The 24,532-nt window shown below is 40.6% G+C and overlaps 1 protein-coding gene across 1 annotated transcript; it reads right to left on the bottom strand.

The window, feature by feature from the left end:
• Positions 1 to 1,350: 1,350 nt before the first annotated feature.
• On the bottom strand, positions 1,351 to 24,146 carry LOC117411740 (pleckstrin homology domain-containing family D member 1-like). Its single transcript, XM_058991348.1, has 13 exons — positions 23,867 to 24,146; positions 19,383 to 19,476; positions 18,083 to 18,172; positions 17,560 to 17,636; positions 16,099 to 16,190; positions 15,173 to 15,225; positions 14,660 to 14,754; positions 12,182 to 12,275; positions 11,015 to 11,193; positions 10,347 to 10,479; positions 6,076 to 6,220; positions 4,922 to 5,068; positions 1,351 to 3,340 (listed from the first exon to the last, which is right to left on the bottom strand). Exons 1-13 carry the CDS (start codon positions 24,013 to 24,015, stop codon positions 3,180 to 3,182), a joined length of 1,509 nt encoding a protein of 502 aa, XP_058847331.1. The 5' UTR covers positions 24,016 to 24,146; the 3' UTR covers positions 1,351 to 3,179.
• Between the last annotated feature and the right edge of the window lie 386 nt (positions 24,147 to 24,532).

Raw genomic sequence — 24,532 nt, 5'->3', positions numbered from 1 at the left:
TAGCAAGATGATATGAAGAGCATGTTAACGTGAAGGTTTGATTTGCACTGTTGAAGCTCTTTCTGATTTCCATGTTATGCATTAGCCAAAGTCCTTTTTGTTATGTAACTAAAAGTAACTATGTTCTTTTTTCACATAAAATGTAATCTGTTACCACATGTTGTTACCTATCTGAAAAAAGAACCATTGCAGTTACAAGTTACTGACAAATGTAATCAGATTACAGTACATGCAATGCGTTACTCCCCAGCACTGGTAGTGTGTATAGTAGAGTTGTGCTTTACTCTTACTCAGTATTGTCTTTAAGAATTATTTACTGGCAGTACCGTAAGCAGCCTTGGTGCACCAGTATGGCAGTAAAATGTCAGCTCCACAGATGAGAGAAAAATCATCTTCCAATCGGCTTCTAAAACACTCAATGCGGAAGTTAATTAACGTTGATTGGCACTCAATTGGAAACGTGAGGGAGGACAGCTTTGTGGATTTATTGAATACTTGTCGCTAACTGCTTCCTAAAGTACTAGTAACGGGTGTCTGCACACCCCTGGTGTATAGAGTGATAGAGAAAATGTAGAATAAAATCATAGGCGATCAGAACTTAAATCTGAACGCAAAACCATACAAGAAAACTAAATAAATCACCAGAAAGCAAAGCTGGAACGGTTCAAGAGATTTAACAGCTCCTGGATGAAATTCTGCAGAGAGGAAAATCAGCAGTTCTAATGAGGTCCTTCACATGCTGTGTGCTTGAAGAAGGCTGTGGGCATTCCTCAGGGAGCAGCCTGTGTGAGCTCTGATCCCCGGCTTGGATCTCACAGGGAGAAGGAGACACCACATAATTAGCACTGCACCGCACTCCAGGGACCCCTGCCCTAGATTACGAGTGAGAGCCTGCTGAGTGAGAACTCACAGACAGACAGGCAGACAGAGAGCTCACTCAATTAGTTGCAACGTGCCAGTCAGAGATTAACTGATCTTTTACAATTCATTTGTGATGGAAATATAGGCCAGTTTGGTTACGCAGCACCAAAAGAAGGTATAGTTACCATTTTTAAAATTTATTTTTAGTCTTTGAAGATCCAGCTGTTGAACCCACTCGTTCCCTCCTCCGAAGCCATTTTCTAGCAAGATGATATAAAAGAGTGCGTCCATGTGACATGTAAGGTTTTACTTACACTTTTAGTTCCATGTAACTATGTTATATTTTCTCATAATATGTCATTCATTTTCTTACCTGTCTGAAAAAGGAACCATTACAGTTACTGACAAATGTAATCAGATTACAGTTACAAGTTACTGACAAATGTATCTGATCAATTTGGAGAGGTTGAATAATAACCCAAACGAAGGTTTGAAGGTACAACAGTATATTGAGAGCCAGAGTTATACATTGTGCATATAAACAAGGAAAGCTGTACATATATATGGTTTATATACAGAATGCTGTACAAATAGGTAGCGAATAACAGGGTACAATGGCCAAAGAAAAGAAGCTGAGGGGATTGTCTACTGCAGAGTAAATATTTCACACAGAGGAACAGGTTCTCGTCAATCAACCTACTGACTTCCAAAGCAGGGAGCTCCCTCCTGGTGTCCTGCACCATTCATGCTTTAAAAGCCATCTTCTTATTAACACCAGCAATATTATTGCTTCTGTAGTTTACTTTAATGCACATATGGGTTTCTTTAACAAAATATACACACACACATTAGCTTAAAAGTTGCTCTTGCTTCCTGGTAATCACTTCCTGTTCTGTAGGTCAGATTCATTGTCTAATTGTGACCTAAAGCATAGGAAGTTGTTAGGTATCAGGAATAAGCAGATTCAATTTGAATCTATACTGCTGTCTTGCAATATATACATACAATGACTGTAGGTAGCAGGACACAAAAGATCACAAAGAAAGGGGGCCCGTGATGATGTTGCGGATGATAAGAGGCAAAAAAAAGAGATTTTAAAACATTTTGCTATGACTCCTTTAAGTCCATTAGACAGGGCTATGTTTTCATTCAACTGTTAAATATATATTTATCTGCGATAACAGAACACAGTACAGTTTAGATAAACTAATGTCACACAGGGTCCCACTGACAATCCCATTGACAGCATACTGACAGCAGTCTCAGAGCACAAGCAATTCCTAACTATTTTATATAAATCAAGGACTGCAAGAAAGATCAAAACTCTGATAATAGCTCTAACTAAAGGACACAAAGTTTACTTCGCTTGTGTAAAATCTTGGACTCTGTCTTGGATTGTATCCACTTTGAAGACTCCTTGTACACTCTATGCACCCTGTACACAGTTATCACTTCAATTGTATTCACTTCCTTGTTAATAATGTCCTTTAAAACATATTTATATATGTTTAATAAATTGATCCATAAACTAAAACATTACTCACTAAAATGAGGTCAGAAATAAAAGCAATGCAATATTTGCAATATTTGAATTTAATTCCAGTCGGTGTAAGGCTGAGGGGTTTAGTATAAGCAATGTCTGTGTTCTGATATAGCAGATTGCACAGAGGGTTAAACAGAGGTCCAGTGAACAGGCTTATGAGATGCTACATATTGAAATGATACACCAGTAGTAGACTGTTATGAACAAACACATACTGTATGAATATATTATTGTATTGCATGTAATATAATATTGCACCTTAATGGCAGATTGTCGCTCCATACATAGATTTGGAGATATGCAGAGGCACCTAAGTTATTCAGACAGTTTCCCATTTTGTAATGGATATAGTTTTCTATAGCTATCGTTTAAAAAAAACAGTCTGAATAATTTTAGGTTCCACTGAAACCAAAAAAAGAATTAGCTCACAGATCACTTGGTACTGTATTTCACAGTGTATTAAACGCCATTGGATCTAAACGTGAGTACAAATACTAGAAATGAAATTAAGGAATTATACTTTAAAGCAATTCATTTGGGAAAAGGTTAGGGTTAGTTATTTCAGTAGTGAGATGAACTCACTCCTTGATTTCGCTCTAGTGTGAGATTAAACAGGGAACCGGACCAGTGCTGATGGGCTGAACGGCCTCCTCTCGTTTGTAAACCTTCTGTAGTGAGTCCAAGCATTCTGTCACTCCCGTGCTGAAGCCTGGTGTGAAAGCACTGTTATTGTGACGTGTGAGTGAGTGTCCTGGTTGGAAGGCGGTGGCTCTTCTCAGGCCTGCTCCTCCCCCTGTGTGGAGTCCTTGCGGCTCATGATTTGGTACACACTTTCCCTGAAGAAGCGGTCTCTTGTCAGCCTCCTCGCCGTGTCCCTCAGCTCCTCCAGACTGTCCTCATCGCTCGGGGACACAATGAAGGACTGCGAGTGTCTCACTGCCAATAAACAGCACAGGGGTGACACCCAGGCCTTCTCTACAACGCAGGCTTTCATACATGACCCTTATCAATTGACTGTGGACAATGAACACATAAGCAAACCAATGACAAGCACTGGTAAGGGTGTAGTGAATTACAGGCTGTTTTTATATGGAGTTTGGTAATGATCACATTAAAGGCACCAAATCCTCTAATTTAATTACAAGCTTTCTTTACATATTGCCTCAATTATCTCAATTATCTAAAAAGTAATTAACTACACCTTAAAGGAAAGCTTTACACTCTGAACTTGCATTATTCTGAGAACAGCAGTGTTCTTAATCATTCATTTCTGTTTCTAGAAGGCTATTTGGCATGTTTAATAAAGTCACACCAGTATATTTTACCATTGGGACAGTTTCAGAGTAAGCCTAACAATCTAACAAACTCTGATTTCCAAGGGGAAAATAATTAAAGGTGCATAGCCCTGGTGGTCAAGCGCTTTGAAAATTAAATAATGTTCTTATTATTGCCCTCTAGTCCTGCTCTCTGTTCAAGGCAATATATATCTGCCCCCCACCCCCCCTCTCTCCCCGGCAGTGTATATCAGCCCCTCCCTCCCAGGTAGTGTATATAAGTCCCCTCCCCCTCTCTTCCAGACAGTACATATCAGTCCCCTCCCCCTCTCTCCAGACAGTGTATATCAGCCCCTCTCTCCAGGCAGTGCATATCAGCCCCTCTCTCCAGACAGTGTATATCAGCCCCTCTCTCCAGGCAGTGCATATCAGCCCCTCTCTCCAGGCAGTGTATATCAGCCCCTCTCTCCAGGCAGTGTATATCAGCCCCTCTCTCCAGGCAGTGTATATCAGCCCCTCTCTCCAGGCAGTGTATATCAGCCCCTCTCTCCAGGCAGTGTATATCAGCCCCTCTCTCCAGGCAGTGTATATCAGCCCCTCTCTCCAGGCAGTGTATATCAGCCCCTCTCTCCAGACAGTGTATATATCAGCCCCTCTCTCCAGGCAGTGTATATCAGCCCCTCTCTCCAGGCAGTGTATATCAGCCCCTCTCTCCAGGCAGTGTATATCAGCCCCTCTCTCCAGGCAGTGTATATCAGCCCCTCTCTCCAGACAGTGTATATCAGCCCCTCTCTCCAGGCAGTGTATATCAGACCCTCTCTCCAGGCAGTGTATATCAGCCCCTCTCTCCAGGCAGTGTATATCAGCCCCTCTCTCCAGGCAGTGTATATCAGCCCCTCTCTCCAGGCAGTGTAAATCAGCCCCTCTCTCCAGGCAGTGTATATCAGCCCCTCTCTCCCAGACAGTGTATAGGAGCCCCTCTCTCCAGGCGGTGTATATCAGCCCCTCTCTCCAGGCAGTGCATATCAGCCCCTCTCTCCAGACAGTGTATATCAGCCCCTCTCTCCAGGTAGTGTATATCAGCCCCTCTCTCCAGACAGTGCATATCAGCCCCTCTCTCCAGGCAGTGTATATCAGCCCCTCTCTCCAGGCAGTGTATATCAGCCCCTCTCTCCAGACAGTGTATATCAGCCCCTCTCTCCAGGTAGTGTATATCAGCCCCTCTCTCCAGCCCTGTACTCACTGAGTCCCCAGTTCCCGGATGCTTTGCGTTGGATCCTGCAGCTCTTTATCCGGCGGGCTGTAGCCTTGTGGATGTACACCGAGTTCTTCATGATGACTGGCAGCTTGGCATCGATCTCAGCATTTCTGATGCACTCCTCAAAGAACCCTGCCGAAACACAACACAGATACTGTTTGTTTTTAAAATCAATACCTCATTCATAATGTTTCATTGTTTATTTCTTTATACTATTCATGATATGTGTTCTTAACCATCATTTCCTTCTGTTTCTGCACTCAGAGATTTGGCATGTTTAATAAAAGCACCGGCATATTTTACTGTACCCATATCTTAATAAGAAGAACCGATACCAGAAGAAGAATTATTTTATTATTATTATTTTTTTTTTTATGCGGTTAATGTGTTAATAAATACATCAGCCGATATTATTTAAACAAGGGGTGTTTAGAGTTTTGAGATTACACTTTAAATACTTCAAATTTTGTCTAAAAGTTTAAACATTAGTAAAAATATGCGGGTGAAATATATGTTAGTAAAGGTTCTTAATTTAATATTCAGTATTTATTCATAGTCCATAGTATGCACTAGTGTTGTCCACATCTAGTCTAATTAACAATGTATTCATTTCTTTTAATTATTGGAGTGCTTCTTGTTTTAGTGAGTGTTACCAACATTCCAACTACAGGTAGTGGACAAAAAAATGGAAACACCAATGTAAAGTCACTTGATCTGCAGTTGCTCACCTGTTTTGCCTTGCACTTCATGAGTTCCATGCCGACATCACCTTAGACACTGTTGCTCGTGAAACATCAGCAAGTTGAGCTGTCTTGGTCACTGAAGCTCCTGCCACGCGCGCCCCAACAGTTACCCCTCTTTCAAAGTCACTGAGGTCTCCTCTTACAGCCATGCTAACCATAATTATAGGCAACCAGGACTGTCCAGCATTTTTATACATGACCCTAAGCATGCTGTGATGTTATTTGCTTAATTAACGCATGAGCCACACCTGTGTGGAAGCCCTTGCTTTCAATATACTTGGTGTCCCTCATTTACCCAGGTGTTTCCATTTTTTTATCCACTACCTGTATGTCAGAGTTTAAACATGTTTAATATTAAAGTTAAAGGTGAAACAGTCCCCCCCATGTCCTCCTCACTCTTGAGATGGCTGACGTCCCCCTTCATGCGCTCCTCTCTCTCCCGGGACCGCTCCAGTGAGTTCAGCCCCTGCTCCAGACTCCTCAGGGCCTCCTCCGCCAGCTTCAGCCTGCGCTCCAGCTCCACGCGAGCCTTCATCTCTGTCTGGAGGGAGGAGGGCAATGGGCAATCAACAATCATTGATCAGCAATCAACAATCAACAATCAGCAATCAACAATCAGCGATCAGCAATCAACAATCAGCAATCAACAATCAACGACCAGCGATCAGCAATCAGCAATCAACAATCAGCTATCAACGATCAGCAATCAGCAATCAGCATTCAGCATTCAGCAATCAACAATCAACAATCAACAATCAACAACCAGCAATCAGCAATCAACAATCAGCAATCAGCGATTAGCGATCAACAATCAGCAATCAACAACCAGCAATCAACAATCAACAATCAGCAATCAGTGATCAGCGATCAACAATCAGCAATCAGCAATCAACAATCAGCGATCAACAATCAGCAATCAACAATCAACAATCAACAATCAGCAATCAGCAATCAGCAATCAACAATCAACGATCAACAGTTCATTTTATCTGTGACAGCCTGGACAGGAATTCAGTCACTATCATCAGGTTCTATAAACTAAAAAGTCAGTTTAAAGTGCCTTTACTGTAAACTTCTGAAGTCAATCGATTTTTGTCTGCACTCCTAAAAAGTCTAATCACTATAAACCTGTGTATGTCTGTGTGTCTGTCTGTAAGTGATTAACTGCCTTGATTTTGCCCCAGAAATTCACCAAACTTGTATTACACACTCCTAGACTTTTGATATTGCATTTGGCTATAAACCGATAAACTCTCCATTTCATACAAATATTTGTAACCTTTCAGGTACCGTGCAAAGATTCCTCGATTAGGATGACCCTCATATTGGAGTGCACTGGTTTTGAAAACCTGCTTGGTACCCAGTATGAAACCAGTGAGGGAATGTTCCATGGTTTGGCATTGTTTACTGTGAATTTGCAGAAGACCGACAGGTGACGCCACGAAAATATTTAAATACTGAGAATCTGGTCAATGTGTTGTTGATCCCTTAGTTCTATTTCTATTCTGGATATAAATTTATAGATGATTACATTAGCATGTCCTTGGGCCATTGCCTTTCAAAACAGATCAATAGCGGCGTTTCAGCTAATGGTCTGACTGTTTTAGAAAGAGCAAGCTAGCCTTCTTTATGTGTTTAAGATCACTTTGCCATTAATGTTTCAGGCACCAGTCCAGGGTTTATAAACTAGAATACATTAACCATATTGATCCTGGAGTTATCAAAAGACAGTGCACTGATCTTCAGTGACCACACAGACAGTCAGACAGTGAACTGATCTTCAACGACCACACAGACAGTCAGACAGTGAACTGATCTTCAATGATCACACAGATAGTCAGACAGTGCACTGATCTTCAACGACCACACAGACAGTCAGACAGTGAACTGATCTTCAACGACCACACAGACAGTCAAACAGTGAACTGATCTTCAATGATCACACACAGTCAGACAGTCCACTGATCTTCAGTGACCACACAGACAGTCAGACAGTGAACTGATCTTCAACGACCACACAGTCAGACAGTGAACTGATCTTCAGTGACCACGCAGACAGTCAGACAGTGAACTGATCTTCAACGACCACACAGACAGTCAGACAGTGAACTGATCTTCAGTGACCACGCAGACAGTCAGACAGTGAACTGATCTTCAGTGACCACACAGACAGTCAGACAGTGAACTGATCTTCAACGACCACACAGAGTCAGACAGTGAACTGATCTTCAGTGACCACACAGACAGTCAGACAGTGAACTGATCTTCAACGACCACAGAGTCAGACAGTGAACTGATCTTCAGTGACCACGCAGACAGTCAGACAGTGAACTGATCTTCAACGACCACACAGACAGTCAAACAGTGAACTGATCTTCAATGATCACACACAGTCAGACAGTCCACTGATCTTCAGTGACCACACAGACAGTCAGACAGTGAACTGATCTTCAACGACCACACAGACAGTCAGACAGTGAACTGATCTTCAGTGACCATGCAGACAGTCAGACAGTGAACTGATCTTCAACGACCACACAGACAGTCAAACAGTGAACTGATCTTCAATGATCACACACAGTCAGACAGTCCACTGATCTTCAGTGACCACACAGACAGTCAGACAGTGAACTGATCTTCAACGACCACACAGACAGTCAGACAGTGAACTGATCTTCAGTGACCATGCAGACAGTCAGACAGTGAACTGATCTTCAGTGACCACACAGACAGTCAGACAGTGAACTGATCTTCAACGACCACACAGACAGTCAGACAGTGAACTGATCTTCAGTGACCACACAGACAGTGAACTGATCTTCAGTGACCAAGCAGACAGTCAGACAGTGCACTGATCTTCAGTGACCACACAGACAGTCAGATAGTGAACTGATCTTCAGTGACCACACAGACAGTCAGACAGTGAACTGATCTTCAGTGACCACACAGACAGTCAGACAGTGAACTGATCTTCAACGACCACACAGACAGTCAGACAGTGCACTGATCTTCAGTGACCACACAGACAGTCCGACAGTGAACTGATCTTTAGTGACCACACAGACAGTCAGACAGTGCACTGATCTTCAGTGACCACACAGACAGTCAGACAGTGAACTGATCTTCAGTGACCACACAGACAGTCAGACAGTGAACTGATCTTCAGTGACCACACAGACAGTCAGACAGTGAACTGATCTTCAACAACCACACAGACAGTCAGACAGTGCACTGATCTTCAGTGACCACACAGACAGTCAGACAGTGCACTGATCTTCAGTGACCACACAGACAGTCAGACAGTGAACTGATCTTCAACGACCACACAGACAGTCAGACAGTGAACTGATCTTCAGTGACCACACAGACAGTCAGACAGTGAACTGATCTTCAACGACCACATAGACAGTCAGACAGTGCACTGATCTTTAGTGACCACGCAGACAGTCAGACAGTGCACTGATCTTCAGTGACCACGCAGACAGTCAGACAGTGAACTGATCTTCAACGACCACACAGACAGTCAGACAGTGCACTGATCTTCAGTGACCACACAGACAGTGGCACTGCTGTGGTCCTGCACTAAGGGACAATGGTAGCACAAAGGCAGCTACAATGCTATGAGGCAGCAATTGGTGGAATGGTACAACTGTATGATACTGTTGTACCATCAGTATGCTAAGTATACCCCAAATGATTTTCAATGGTAAAGCGGACAGGAAGACAGTGGCACTACAATGTCACTTTGATGGTTCTTTACTAAGGGTCAGGGCAGCTACAATGGTAGGAAGCATCCTTTACTAGAACAGTACGTTTTCATTCTTTGACAAACCAACAGATTTACTAGTGCACACTGCTGGCAATGCTAGCAGATTAATGCCTGTGTGCACTGCAGTTACATTTTGATGTTGTTTAGCAGTCTGAAATCAAGAGTACATTTATTATAGTAGTTACATAATAAGTGGTCACCAATAACAATTGAAGTAGGAGGTATTTAACACACACACTATTAGTAGGGCTGCATTTTTTCATGGTAAAATTATTTCACAGCATTTCGCTGTCTAAAAATAGTATAATATAATATAATATAATAGTATTTCAAGATATTTGACGAGTAAACATAATATTTTAAAGACATTCTATTTTCATCAATAGTGAATTATCAAACAAAATAAAAACATAAATGTAAAAATAACAACAGACATGTGAAATGTCCCCTTCTTGTACTGGACAGAGCGATCTTTAGCAGAAATATTTCTGATCTATGATGCAGCTGGTGCCTTTTTCATTGAAGTCATTTTAATGAAATCATGCAGCTCTATGCAGTGTATTCAATCATTTACCGGAAGCAAACTAAACCTGCTGCCAAGCTCCTAAATGCAGTGTAACAGGGAGTGCGTCAATCAGGCAAATGCTTGCTGTATTTGTTTTTAAGTGATATATTTACACTACTCTATTCAGAAACAGGAATTTTTACGGGGAACTACACATTGTACGGCAATGGATACAATTTCACAGAAATCGTGAAATCTGTGATAACCATGAAAAAATACAGCCTTAACAATTATTTAGTGTTTGAAGTTATGGGAGAGGAGGGGGGTAGAAATAGTGGGAAGGTAAGCAGGACACTGTGGGAGGAGTTGAGGTGAGCTGAGCAGGCTGTTTACCTTGAGCTCAGCCTCAGTCTGCTGCTTCTCGGCTGTCAGCTCATGGAGGGAGACCTGCAATGCCTTGGACTGCGAGGAATAAAACTCACGCTCCACCTGCAGCGCGTGGGCTCGCTCCTCTTTGTGCTTCAGCCTGGACACAGAGAGAGGGGAGTGACGACAGGAGTGAAAGGTTTCAAAATGAAGGGAAACATGGAATTAAGGATGAGACCAGACCATGTTTCAAATCTTAACAATGTTAGCTCTTTATTAGTTCCAAATACCAAACATGACAATCTACATTGAACATTATTGTTTTGATACAATACGTGCCACTAGCATTAACAGAGATAGGGCAATTGATCAAGTTGCCTTCACAGATACAACTTTACACTATGGGATATTACCCCTTTCAATACTGAATAACACTTCAATGTGGAGGGGGTAATCAATCAATGAGGAATGGTCATGTATCCCTCAGGAACCATTACACACCTTTCACTTTGTAATGACTGGGCATAACAGCCCATGAATTGATTGGAGAGGCAAAGGCTGGACATGACTCGGTAACCTCATAGTTCAAAACTTTTTCTAGATTTTTTTTTTTCTTTTTGTTTGTCCATCTCTTCTACCTGGTCAGTTCCAGGACCCTCTCTCCCTCTCCTTCTCCCTCTTCCTCTCTCACTCACCTCTCCTCGGCCTGGACCTTTTCCTCTTGCAATTTCTGCATCTTCTCCTCGATTTGCCTCAGGTTGCCGTGGAGATTCCCGCCTGTGCAGCTCTGATTGGTCGGCTGCTGCCGGGGCTGAGGCTGCTGATCGTTCTTCTTCAGCAGGGCCAGGGTCCTCTGTTTCTCCTGGGACAGGTCCTGGCAGGGGAACACAGTTCAGGAGACAGATACTTATAGTTTAAAGTTTTGATCAGGATCTTGCTGGTTGGAATTCAAATTGTCGTTTTGAGTTAGGGGCATGGACCTTTGCGGTCCTGCAGGATAGGGAAGAAACTGATGGGTGCTGCAGTGACCCCTACTGGTTAAGCGGCTAATGACTCCAGGCAGCCTCCAGGGTTCTTAGCTAGTGAAAAGAGGTGACTGGTTAGACCAGTGGTGCGCAAACTTTTTAAATGTCGCCCCCTTTTTTTAGCATACATTTTGTTGTGCCCCACCCCACACACATATTAAAATGTTAGCTGACATGTTAAACCTGTGTTTCTAACAAATAAATCAGTGAATTTAAATATTTTCTTTGTAAGTCAACATTTAGCTAACGTTTCTAACAAATACATCTGTGAAAAAATACATGTAACTTAAATCTTTTTTTTTTTTTTTTTAAACCTGGCGATTCAACATATATTAGGAAAAAATACGGGATTTACATTAAATCCGGGACCCATACATGGAAGCTGCCATTTCGCCTCTGTTCACTGCAGTTTCACTGACACTCTCCATTTCAAACATAATTTCTCAAAAGTCCCTTCCACTCCAGGTTTAACTACTATAATGAACGACTTCAGGGTTTGGATGGAGGTTTAATTAGTTCAATTAAACAATTTAGAACAGGGTTGGAACAAAGACCAGGAGTGGAAGAGCCAACTTTGGCCTCCTCTGAGTTAGACAGTTCTTCTAATCAGTCTGCTTCAGAAGGCAGTGATGGCAGGAAGTATAACCTTTCGTCATTTAAGAAACATTCTTTAGAAATCATTTATGCTTATTTGTAAGCCATTGGTGTTTATATACAGTATGTATATCCTTTATATACCCAATTTGTTGCAGTAAATGTGTCCACAGTGGGACACCCTCAAAAGGAATTTGCCGCAGACCTCTCCTGTTTCAGAGTGTGTGTTTGACAGGCCCTCACCTCCAGAGTGCTCTGCAGTGACTCAGTCAGACAGTGCAGCTGTTTCTTCTCAGTCTCGACCGCCTTCAGTGACTGGCCACTCAGGTCCAGTTCGCTGAACAGGACAGATTCCACCGTTAGTTTTGTTATTATTGTTATTTTTGCTAATATTTGTTAATTTTTCTCTGGTTTGTTCAGGGTAATGCACTGGGATTCTACTGGGCTGGATCCATCCCCAATAAAGGTTACCGATAGTAAAAGCATAGCAAAGTGTAATAAAGCATAGTGAAAGTGTAGTAAAGCAGGGGTAAAGTAGGGGGCCTTGAGGAGGTTTCAAGGGGTCCTGCAAAAATAAACCAGAGAGTGTGTTATTTTCCCTACATGCTTATGACACGCTGAAACCTATTAGCTTCAGCATGTCATAAGCATGTGCAGAAATGAACGCATTCTCAGGTTATGTAACACGTTCTCGGGTTACATATGGTGTAATAGAGCCATGACAGATTATAAAGCAGAGGAAAAATCATTGGAAACACACATAATAAATACCAGATGTGAATACATTTTTAATTCGACCATCAGCATCAAACAACAAAGCCCACAGAATGATGATACAGCACTTCCTTCAACAAGTTCAGCCGTAAGGGCTGAAGCACATCGAGGAGGTGGTGTTGTGAGTGAAAAACATAAAACCATTATTAACCCTGCAAAATTAAGGAAATATGAAGACAGCTACTTGAATTTCGGTTTTATTTGTACTGGAAGTGGGGATATACCTCAACCGCAGTGTGTAATTTGTGCACAAGTACTGTCCAATGAATGTTTGAAACCCTCCAAATTACAGAGACATTTAATTACCAAGAATGAAATATATAAAAACAAGCAGCATTCATTTTTTGAGTGAAAGGCTAAGGAACTGCTTGGTACTAAAGCTGTAATGAAATCCACAACTACCGCGGATAAAAAGCTTGTAGTGTCATTGTACATAGTGGAGCAGAAAATTGCTAAAGCAAAAGAAATTGCATACAATTACTGAGGAGTTGATAATGCTGTGTGCCATTGAAATTGTGAAGGAAATGTTTGGAGAGCAGAAGGAACTGGCAAAAATACCAATGTCAAATGACACTGGCAAAGGAATTGCTTTTAAGTCAGAAGACATATTTTCGCAGTGCATTGATCGGCTGCGTGGCAGTGATTTTGCTGTACAACTCGATGAATCCACAGACATTTCTAAAATGTCCCATTTACTCGCCTATGTTCGGTATGTGTGGAATAAGGGAATAAAGGAAGACTTTTTGTTTTGCAAAGAGCTCAAGACAACAACAAAGTCAGACGATATTTTCAAACTGTTAGATGATTTTATGACTTCAGCCGGACTAATTGCATTGGGGTCTGCACTGCACCATTCCTTGCTCATGCATACAGAGGTGAGATGGCTATCTCAAGGCAGAATGCTTACAGTATATTTAATCTCAAGGAAGAGTTACGCACTTTCTTAGCTGGTAAGAAACCCGAACTTGCTGAAGTGCTGAAGGATGACGTGTGGCTGGCAAAGCTTGGTTACCTCGCAGACATATTCAGTGAAATGAATAAGCTGAATAAAACCTTGCAAATTGGGAGCATTCATTTTATTGCCCAACATGAAATAAAATTGACGCGTTCAAAAGGAAACTACAACTCTGGAAAGTTTGTGTCTGTGGGGGGACTACTGATATGTTTGAGCTCTTACATTCTTTCATTCAGGAACAAAACATTGACTGACATAATCAAACCGCAGCTGGCAGTGCATCTGTCTGGTCTAAACAAATGTAATACTTTCTTTCCTGAACAAACAGCTACACACCTGTGGGCTACAAACGGAAATAGCCACTACACATCTGTGGGCTACAAACCCCATTAGTGAGAATACTAAAGCTAAACTGCCACCCTTTGTCCCATCAAAGCTGTTGGAAGAGCTCATTGACATTTCATCAGACAACTCCCTCAGAACCAAGTTCAGTGAAATGCTGCTGGAGACATTGTGGTGTGAGCGCTCTGATGAATACAGCACTGCTTCTTCTGCAGCACTGGAAGTGTTGGGCCCATTCAGTACAACCTACTTATATGAAACCGGATTTTCAGCCATGACATCGATGAAAACAAAGTACCGAGCCAGGACATTGACCATGACATGCGTGTCTCTCTCTCTTTATATATATATATATATATATATATATATATATATATATATATATATACACTGTATATATACTGTGTATATATATATATATATGTATCAGAGATGGTGATGCCTCCTGATATGGACGGACATAAGACTGTACACCTCCTGATAGTAACAGGCCCTGCAGCCATGCCTTGAGTGAATGATCCTGCCGACTACGCCAAATGTAACAGGACGGGCTCCACTCGCATAGCATAACAAAAAGCATAAGAACACTGTAAAATGACCATGCAAATACAGAGTGGTAAACCTCTATAGGGGGTAAAGGGAAGGGTTACCGTTTGATCTGCTCTTGCTCCGTTCTCAGCTCCTGCACCACCTCCTCAAAACGCTGCTTCTCCTTCCCCAGCACCTGGTTCAGCCGCTCCAGCTCCTGCAAACACAGCCTGGGTCACACCCGCACACTGCTCCCAGCATAACACACAGCTATTAGAGAAGTGTCTACTCTCGTTATAGCTATTATGTGACAAGTGCTGTAGATTTTCCTTTTCTGTTCTGAGTCTGGGAAAGGGACCTTGTGTGACGTTTGTTTATCCACACTGTATTGTGTCAAGTTACCGCAGGATAACAGGATTTGGAATCCCATTGAAAGTGAATCGCAGAGATTCCACTTGTCGTTCTGTGTATAACTGTTTGTCAACACACTGTACAAAACTACGGTTTTAGAGTCCAGGGAGAACTACTGTAGAATGCAGAATGATATTTGATTGTACATTATTACACTGAAGAAGGCACACACCTTCATTGCTAAAACAGGAATGGTCTTCATCTTTTGTCTCAGTATTACCCACCTCCTTCTGTTCCCTCTGTAAACACAGCTCCTCAGTCTCCTCCATCAATTTATCTACAAACCCAAACACAAAGCACTCCCTCAGTCCAATTACACATCTACTATTCATTCTCAGTGTTTATGTGCTATGAATAATCTCTGGGGGCTCAACAGACAAGCTCTTTTACAGAAGGGATTCTGCTAGTGTAGATGTTGTTGTTTTTCTATAACCCTTGAGAGAATCCTATTCCAATTGTGTTGAAACTTCTAATATGAAGTCCTGGTGATCTACTTTTTCACAAAACCTCAAATGTGTGTCTTTCCTGACTGCTGTTGTTTGTGTCATCTTGCCAGGACCCTCTTGTAAACAAGGCTTCGGTCTCAATAGATTAAATTCCTCAATTCAGTTCTGAATTGTTTCTGTTGAGCTGAAGACTGCGAAATACATAATTAAAAAGGAACACCTCTATTTGTCATACATGAGAACAGGACAACTTTTTTTTTTAAACATATATTTATACACTACCTGTGACCTAGGAGTTCCTTGAGGTTTCAACGTGATTTCCGATGGCATATGTTAACATATGACGCTAAGATAAGGACTGAAAGGGTTAAATCTGTAGATTACACTTCACAGTCAGGCTATGTTGGCAAAGAATTACCCATGAACTGTACTGTAAAAGCGTCTGTCACTAATTCACTGTTTTCAATATTTCATGTTTTTTTTTATGTCAAATAACGAGGAAGAATTATAGTAAATAGAAAACAATATCAATAACAATATCCAGCAGGCAATCCCCTCAGCCTCATTCCTTAGTCATTGTACCACGCTATTACCTTTATATTTGTATAACATGTTCTACATAAACTGTATAACGCTGAAAGGGTTAAGAAGGGAAAGTATTCCTATGCAGGTACACGCCCCAATCGAATGCTGGGTCCCCTTACCCAGATACTCTTGCTTCTCTTTAGTGAGCTGCAGCCCCTGGGCCTCCAGACTCTCAATCATGGCCTCCCCCAGCTGGGCATTATTCCAGGTCCTGGGGGCAGGAGAAAAAAGAGAAAACACCTGGATGAGACGTGGGCTACAAGGCTACAAGCCAGCACTGACACAGGACAGCTCCACGGTGAAGCACCACCTCCTTACCAGAGAAGTCCAGATCCAGTACATTGGAATTGAACTAACCCTGGAAGCAGCAGTGCTCTTCTGCATAAGCTTTGAATCAATGAAGCCCTGTGCCCATGCCAATGCAAGTGCCGTCATCCATTTAGGGCTTTCTATTTCCCCTAGCTTTAGTTGACTGGAAATTATTCAAATGGAAAGAGGTCTGTGAATCGCACATTCACAAAGACACAGCACAGGCCCAACTCAATTGTGCTGGGAAAAAGGGTTTTATGAAGATTAATGCATTGAACAGAACAAACACACACACACCAAACTCTGGGACTCAAGCCCATGTTAAGCAGCTTACTCTGTGTAATGAAAGCTTAACCTCTAAATCTTTTTAAATCAATCCATCTATCCAGGTCTTTCACTTTCCAGGGCCTGAACACCAGCAAACCTCACTGCATTTGATATGCAAATTGGAATCCCTGACATGTTTTCTGTAATGTCTCCCTGTTTCCAGTCAAGTTTCAGTCCCGGTGTGCAGGACTACAAACCTGATAATGATAAAGGTCTGATAGTAGGTGCTTGGTTGGCAGGGGCTTCAATATCCAAGACGAAGGGACAGTCTCAGCAGTGATTCTGAGACATATCTTTCGAGGTTCGTGATCACTGACAAATCACTCATTCCTCCAGAATAATTTAAACACCTTATAACATGGTCTCATGGCAGGTGTTGCAGTATGTTTGCAGTAGAATTACCCTGCTTACAAATACTGATATAACTGACCCTGTTCCTCAGTGGCTTTCAAACTCTACTGAAATATCCCACTAACCATTATAACCTGCCCCCCAGTTTGAAAAGCTGAATGAATTGATCCTTTCATCCCTCCCCTCCCGTCCTGCAGAGCGCTCCGCAAAGCTGCAGTGTCACTGCTCTCCAGGATTGATGCTGCCACGTCATCATGATTCAGGGTCTCTTACACAACTGAGGTTATTGATGATCATTAGCAATAGCTTCTCCACACCCTGGAGAGATGTGTTTGTATAAAGATATATACTTAAATATGATTCGACTTTAGTAACACATCATGTTAAAGTGCAGGTATTTCTATATACATTTAATACATCAAAAATGTGTCAGCTAGTGCTGTGAAGAACCCAAAAAATGCAAATCAATACAAGGGGGATCGGTAATAATGATAAGAAAGCTATAAGAAAGTGATGCATATTTTAGGAGGCACCCCTGAAGTCTCTTTAATTAAAGACCCAGAGCAAAAAAACTGTACTGATAGGACTCTTACACTTTGCCCGACTCACGCAGTAGTTCCAGCCACTGTGCCTGCTCAGGCTCGGACTCAGCAGCCAGGACGATGTTACCCTGTAGACAAAGAGGTGAGGAAGACTTGAGGGAGACTACAGAGAGACAGGCGGACAGACGACAGACAGGCAGATCCCACCCCCTTGCACAGGTCTCTAATTAACAGAACGTTTCCCTTTCAAAGAAAAACTGTAACATTTACACAATTAACCTGGACACGCTGACATTTTAATTGCAGGTTGATTTGTTTTGTTAACTGAATCCACCAGTGCAAGCATGTTATAAGTTCTACTTTTTGGAAAAGTTTGCCAGGTTTCTACTAAAAGATGCATTTCTGAAGAGAGTTAGCAAATATAGAAATCTTATACAAAATCACCACTTCAAAAAATGTACCTTTAGGAGTCTTTTCAGAAGCAGTATAGTGTGCTGTATAAAACTACACTGTACTGTCTGAATAATGCTTGGTGCCACTGTACAGTATAAGCACTGATGGCTTTAATGCTCACATGGAAGTCTTCATGGGAGATGGTCATGGCAAAGGGCATGCTGGCCTGCTCTTTGGGCTCCACAAGACACCCTCCCAGGGGAATCACACCCTGAAACGAGAGAGACATCGAGGGAGGGGAGAAGGGGAGAGAAGGAGAAACTAACACTCAGATTCTGAAGCTTTTCACTCCAAAATCCCAGCACATAAGAAACTAAGTAAGACAAATGCCTCAGAGTTGTTGCTTTTGGTTTGATAACTTTATCTAGCTATGTGAACACGTGTGTTCCAGTGTTTTTAATGTGGACAACTGCTGAATGTCTGTGTGCTGGTCACAATGCTGTCTTGCTGGAACACTGCAGTTGGTCAATGCAGTCACTGCACAGGTACCCTATATCTCATGAAGTCACCACTTCTGCCTTCTGCTTTCCCATGGTTGTTGCTGAATAGTTGCACACAGCTCTCACACAATTTATACCCCCTACACTCCTATTCTTTTTAAAAAGAAAAAAATGGCTAATAAATAAACTCATTATTTTAAAATACTTTTTATCATACACGTATCATTTTATGTATTTAACACATCATTTTAAGTCCACATTTGGATATGATTTTTCTTCCTGCCTCTGTTAGTTCTTGTGATGGAGTGTTTGCGTCGTCATGGCAATGATGGTTATGATGCAGGATTGCTGAGCTAACAAATCATCAGCCAGCACATGCCAGCCGTCCTTGGAGCTGTGACCCTTTCAAAGCAGAAAGGGACTCAGGCTGGTATCACTGCACACACTCACACTAACACTCACAGTCACACACCTCCAACTGCACTCAGGCTCACTGCAGTGTGTACATAATGATAAACCACCGAAGCACTCCATTCTCAGCTCTCCAGAACTGTCATTACCCTGCACCTTAATAATGAGCATTAGTCTAAACACTCTGGTGCACAATATTGATATTATGAATGTAATATTTATGTTTGTTATAAAAGTAAATGCAAATGTTATTTATTATTTTTTTTATATACTGTACTAAAGCAACTACCAAGATTTAAAAAGCTAAGTATTCGTAACCTTACATTGATATCAAATGTGTTTGGTTTGGTTTGGTTTGGTTTGGTTCATTTCACTGGTTGGAACATTAAATAAATAAATGTATTTAATGCTTCCAAAATGTTGGTATGCATACAGAAAATGTTGAAATATCATTCTAAAAATGATTCAGGGTAGAAACATTGCGAGAGAGCTGTGATAGTATTATAATAGTATCTTATTTACAATTCCTTGACCCCCACCCCCTCCCTTGCTCCCAGTGGTTTAGCCCACCTTGGGGTGAATGTTGAAATATTTGTTTGTCTCAAAGTTCTTCTTCTCGTTCTCTGCATAGTAGAGGAGGAAGCTGTCTTTGATGATGAAAAACCTGCAGGAGACACAGACAGACAGACAACCCACAAGAATGAATAGGGCTGAATTCAAAATGAATTCCTTCAGAACTCAGAGGAAGTGAAGAAGATGCTCAGGTGGTATTCTTGTGGAATTCAGTCGGAATTCATTATGAATTTGCGGCCATTATTTGAAAGCGTTACCAGTTAACTAGTCAGTTCAAAAGAAACTGCCTCTCAATAAAGGTGCACTATGATAACCTTTTCTTATTATAACTTTCTCACAGCTCTTGGATTGTTTTTATTGTTGATTTTTTTGTTTTCCCGACTTTATTTTTAATAATCATGCTTTATTTTAAAATTAATTAAAAAATCTAAATAAATAAGTAAACAGGAAATGAATAACAATGATAGATAAAACACAACACTACATACATGAGCAAATAAAATAGATTAAAAAAAAACAATTAGATTTGTAAGTCAGGTTAAAAAGGCTATAAAAACAAATCTTTAATCTTGACTTAAAAATATTGACCGAAGCAACAACTAAATGAACTTTCTCCTCAACATGGGGGCAGAATCTCTGTTTGGTGCCAAGCCATTTAGTGCTGTGTATGTCAATATTACTGTTGACAACAAGTTTACTAACATGTTAACACATGTTGTTCATGTTATTTAATGGTTTGTTAATACTGTATGTACTAACCTATTTAAAACTAATAAATAAGATACAAAACTATAAAAAAGTGATGCAAAACACATGTAACGTCATTTGAATGATATGATGGGGCAGAACCGTTTCAGTCTTCTTTATTAGTTTACAAATAGGTTACAATAAATTAAATAACCATTAGCGAAATATGAATAGCATTTGGTAATGTGTTAGTAAACTAGTTAACAGTTAATAAACTAAAAGAACGCCTTATAAAATAAAACGTGACCCTATGAATAGAAGTACTTGTTTCCTCTCCTCACTTTCTGTGTTGCAGCCAATAGCCTCCCACCTGCACCTTCATAGTTTCCTGTGGTCAGCACAGAACTGAAAAGTAAGGCTCTGGTGGGTTCAAGTTAATTGTAACACAGGAAGGACATTATATTGAATCAAGACACCAACATGAAAACTGTATTTTTTGAAAAAAGTGAAAATAAACTGTTATGGCAGGTTTCACAAACCCTGATTAGTACTAATCTTGGACTAAGTATTTGTTACTTTAGGTAAGGAAGTTCACGACTAGTGCTAATCTGGGTCTGTGAAACCAGCTGTTAATGGTACAAAACACAGGCATGCTGTTAAGTCCTGAAACATTCAGAGTCTTTGCTAAATGCTTTGTAAATTCCTTGATGAAATTGGCTTTTAGTGTAGTGGCAGCAAAAATGGAGCTTTAAAAAAACAAACAAACTCGATTTAAACAAAAAGCCTTCAGCCTAAGTATCTCGAGCTGCTAAAATCAAAGATACATTGCACAGGCCTGTGTTAGTGTTAGGGTATTGTACCTCAAAAGATATTCTAGCCCTTAGTTATCATGTGATAACCCAATACCACATTGTAAGCTTGGACACAGAGAAAAGGTGTGTTTAGTTGCTTCTGAATGGTCAGCTTCTAAAATGTTGCTATGGTAAGACAACTTCCTCAAGGGAGCGTGGTGCATATGTTACCTTTCAGTAGGAACGTACAGTGTTTATAGATAGTGTTTAAGTTGGTTCTTTTGAGCCAAAAAAATATATGCCAACTTCCCAATGTGTCGGTATGTTTAACATACCATTGTCAAGGGAAAGTGTGTTGGAAAACAAACAGTGGAGGTACTTCTAGGCTTTTGATGCCATGGTAAGTATAGTCATGTATTTCTGTTTAAATCTATTAATGTGCTTGTGATGTGATTTACTGCATAGTTAATGATGTAATGATCTACTATTCTGTTCTATTTAAGCCTCCAGGCATCATGGTATTGAGTGCATTTATCAATTTATTTTCCTTTATTCTTCTATATTCTACATGATCTTTTTATTTCTTCTAAAACTACAAATTGTAGGTCATTCATGCTATGTTCATTTTTGTGAGGTTCATTTTTCTGTTTTGTTTCTCATGTTTGAGAGGTGATTTCATATTCTTTTATATAAAGCGGTACCTGTCTCCAAATTATTTTATCAATTTCTTCTTCATTATCTATCTACCTATCTATCTATAATAATCAAAAACATAAACAGTGAATTAGAAAAGTAAAAACTTTTTTTTTTTAATAATATCAAGAAAAATGAAAGTGTTAATCAGTGGAAATAAATTGGTTAAACTAATAACTTTTTAAATTGATAAAATCCTGTGGTATTCATTTGTAACAGAAATGCTATGCCCGTTCTGTAGTGAGACCACCTCCCTATTAAGGCAACATTTTGTGGTTCCCTTGACTGGCCTGAGTAGAAGTTTCACCGGTAATGCTAATAGAGTATCGCTGGCCCATTTGAAAGATGGGATTGTACAGTGAATCTAGTTTGAATGTGATACGGTATGTCTGCTCCTCTCTCACTTCTCTCTCAAGATAATAAGATTCACCTCCTGTGAGAGTGCTTGCTAATGTGTTTCAGTCTGCAGTATTTCCACCTGTGGAATCCATTTTCACTCGGACCTCGGAGCTGCTCTCCACAGGAAGGGAAGAAGCGAATGCACCTCTCAATTAAAATGGAGCAGGTTTGTTTTGGCCTAGCTGGCTCTCTTGTCTGCCTTTCCCCTTAATGGCACAGGAAGCAGCATTGTTTGTCTCCCATATATTATTCTAGATGAAATACAGTGAATATGTGAAATACCAGTGCTATCCCTGAACTAGGAGGGAGGCTGTGGGGCTCTAGTGGTTACAGCTGAGGGACTGGGAAGGAGGCAATGTGGTCTAGTGGTTAGAGCTGAGGGACTGGGAGGGAGGGAGGCAGTGGGGCTCTTGTGGTTAGAGCTGAGGGACTGGGAGGGAGGGAAGCAGTGGGGCTCTTGTGGTTAGAACTGAGGGACTGGGAGGGAGGGAGGCAGTGGGGTTCTTGTGGTTAGAGCTGAGAGTTGCACTTTACAAGACTAGACTGGCCAAAGAGTTCAACAGAAGACAAAAAAGTGAATAATTCTGATAGTGTTCAAAAACTATTTCAATGCTCCTGTGCAATTACTGAGAATAAAGTGGATTTTTCAGAACCTCGTTTCCAGTCACACACACACCTCTTTTTATATATATATATATATATATATATATATATATATATATATATATATATATATATATATATATATATATATATATATATATATACTACATGGATGAAGGCTATATTTGCATCCTGAGCCATTCAAAAAAAGGCATACCACAGTAGTGACGTCAAAAAGTGATAATTCCTCTAGAGGAAAATATACTTGAACTTTGACCCATTTGACTCCTTGAGAGCATCACTTTCAATTCAAACACAAAATGTCTCATTTTCAATCACTTGACAACACCCACAGTACAGAAATGTTCATTAATGATCAACAAAATGAGAATACGTTAAAAAAAAAAATTGTAAATCTGGTACATTCGTATCTCAGAGAAACTGGAAAGGAATAGGAAATTAAAACAAGGTAAAGGCAATCATCCAAATAAAGCTGAAGCACTAACGGATAACGACAGAACGTCTGTACAGCGCTGAAAAAAAACAAAAAAACAACTGTACTGCTGAACTTCGTCTTCTTAATATTAGCACTCAACATAACTCACTGAATGACATATATTATTCTGTATATATATATATATATATATATATATATATATATATATATATATATATATATATATATATATATATAAGCGCATCACCTTATAGAATTAACTCATTTTGCTTCATAAAGTCGAATGAAACACGCTGAATAATGTTACGTTAACAGATTGAATTACATACCGCTTTGTAGTTTGCTATATACTTAATACAAAAAATGACAACAATTAAAGAATGTGATGTTTCAAACTCTAACATGAAACACTGCACTAATATTATGGCTTCCTGTAGACTCTTGCAGTATAATTTAGCAGTTTCTTTGATTACATGATATTAAATAAAAGATCTATATTATGTTCATATAGTTGTTTTTTTCTTTTTAAATGATGTCTCAATCCTAAAACTCTAGATGATGCAACATGTTTTGCCATAGCTGTATGTATGTATATATATATATATATATATATATATATATATATATATATATATATATATATATATATATATATATATATAATAACAAAATATTTATAAGATCCTGTTTAAATAACAAAAACAATGACATTTAATTTACCTATCAAAAAGGTAATTTAGGCTCCTGACCTTCATAACCAGTTTTTATCCAAACACACAGACTCACAGAAAGCCCTGTCTAGCCCTGTCCTGCCCTGTACCTCTCCTGTCCCATGCTCTCTTATACTGTACCTCTTTGACCACTTGGTCGACGGGCGTCCGAAGGGCTTCTTCCACAGCACCCCATAGAGCTGCACCTTGGTGCTGATGTCCAGCGCATCTGTGTCAGTCTGCTCCATGGACAGCGATGGGGAGATGGAGGTGGATTTGGGACTGAACATAGCCGGATACTCAGAGATATACAGAGAGAGAGAGAGAGAAGTAGAGACAGCAAATCACTAACTCAGCCAAACAGACTGAATCAGCTGCCAATAACGCTGGAAGGCAGAGTCAGACTGAGAGGAGAGAGGAAGAGAGAGAGAGAGGGGGGGAGGGACAGAGAGGGATAGAGAGAGATTGAGGGAAGGGAGGGAGGGAGGGAGGGTCAGAGAGGGATAGAGAGAGATTAAGGGAAGGGAGCGAGAGGGAGGGAGGGAGACACCAACACAGATGAGAAAGGGAGCTGAGCTGTGAGTGTTTTTTTTTTTTTTAATCTATAGTTTTACTCGTTTTTAATTTTTTTGTCAACATGGTAGTGTTTCAAGGTCGCGCCAATGAGGCCTAACTGAATTAAATTCAACTGTCTGGGCAAGCCGCGAGCAATGTCAGAGAGAGAGAGAGAGAGACAGAAAGCTGTTGTATGTGAGAGGCAGGTCAATAGACTTCTCCACCCTCCACTCTCCGCTCTCTCCTGCCAGT

The sequence above is a fragment of the Acipenser ruthenus genome, chromosome 18 (assembly GCF_902713425.1).
Source record: "Acipenser ruthenus chromosome 18, fAciRut3.2 maternal haplotype, whole genome shotgun sequence".
In the NCBI taxonomy this organism is placed as follows: domain Eukaryota; kingdom Metazoa; phylum Chordata; class Actinopteri; order Acipenseriformes; family Acipenseridae; genus Acipenser; species Acipenser ruthenus.
This window is presented reverse-complemented; position numbering and strand designations above follow the sequence as displayed.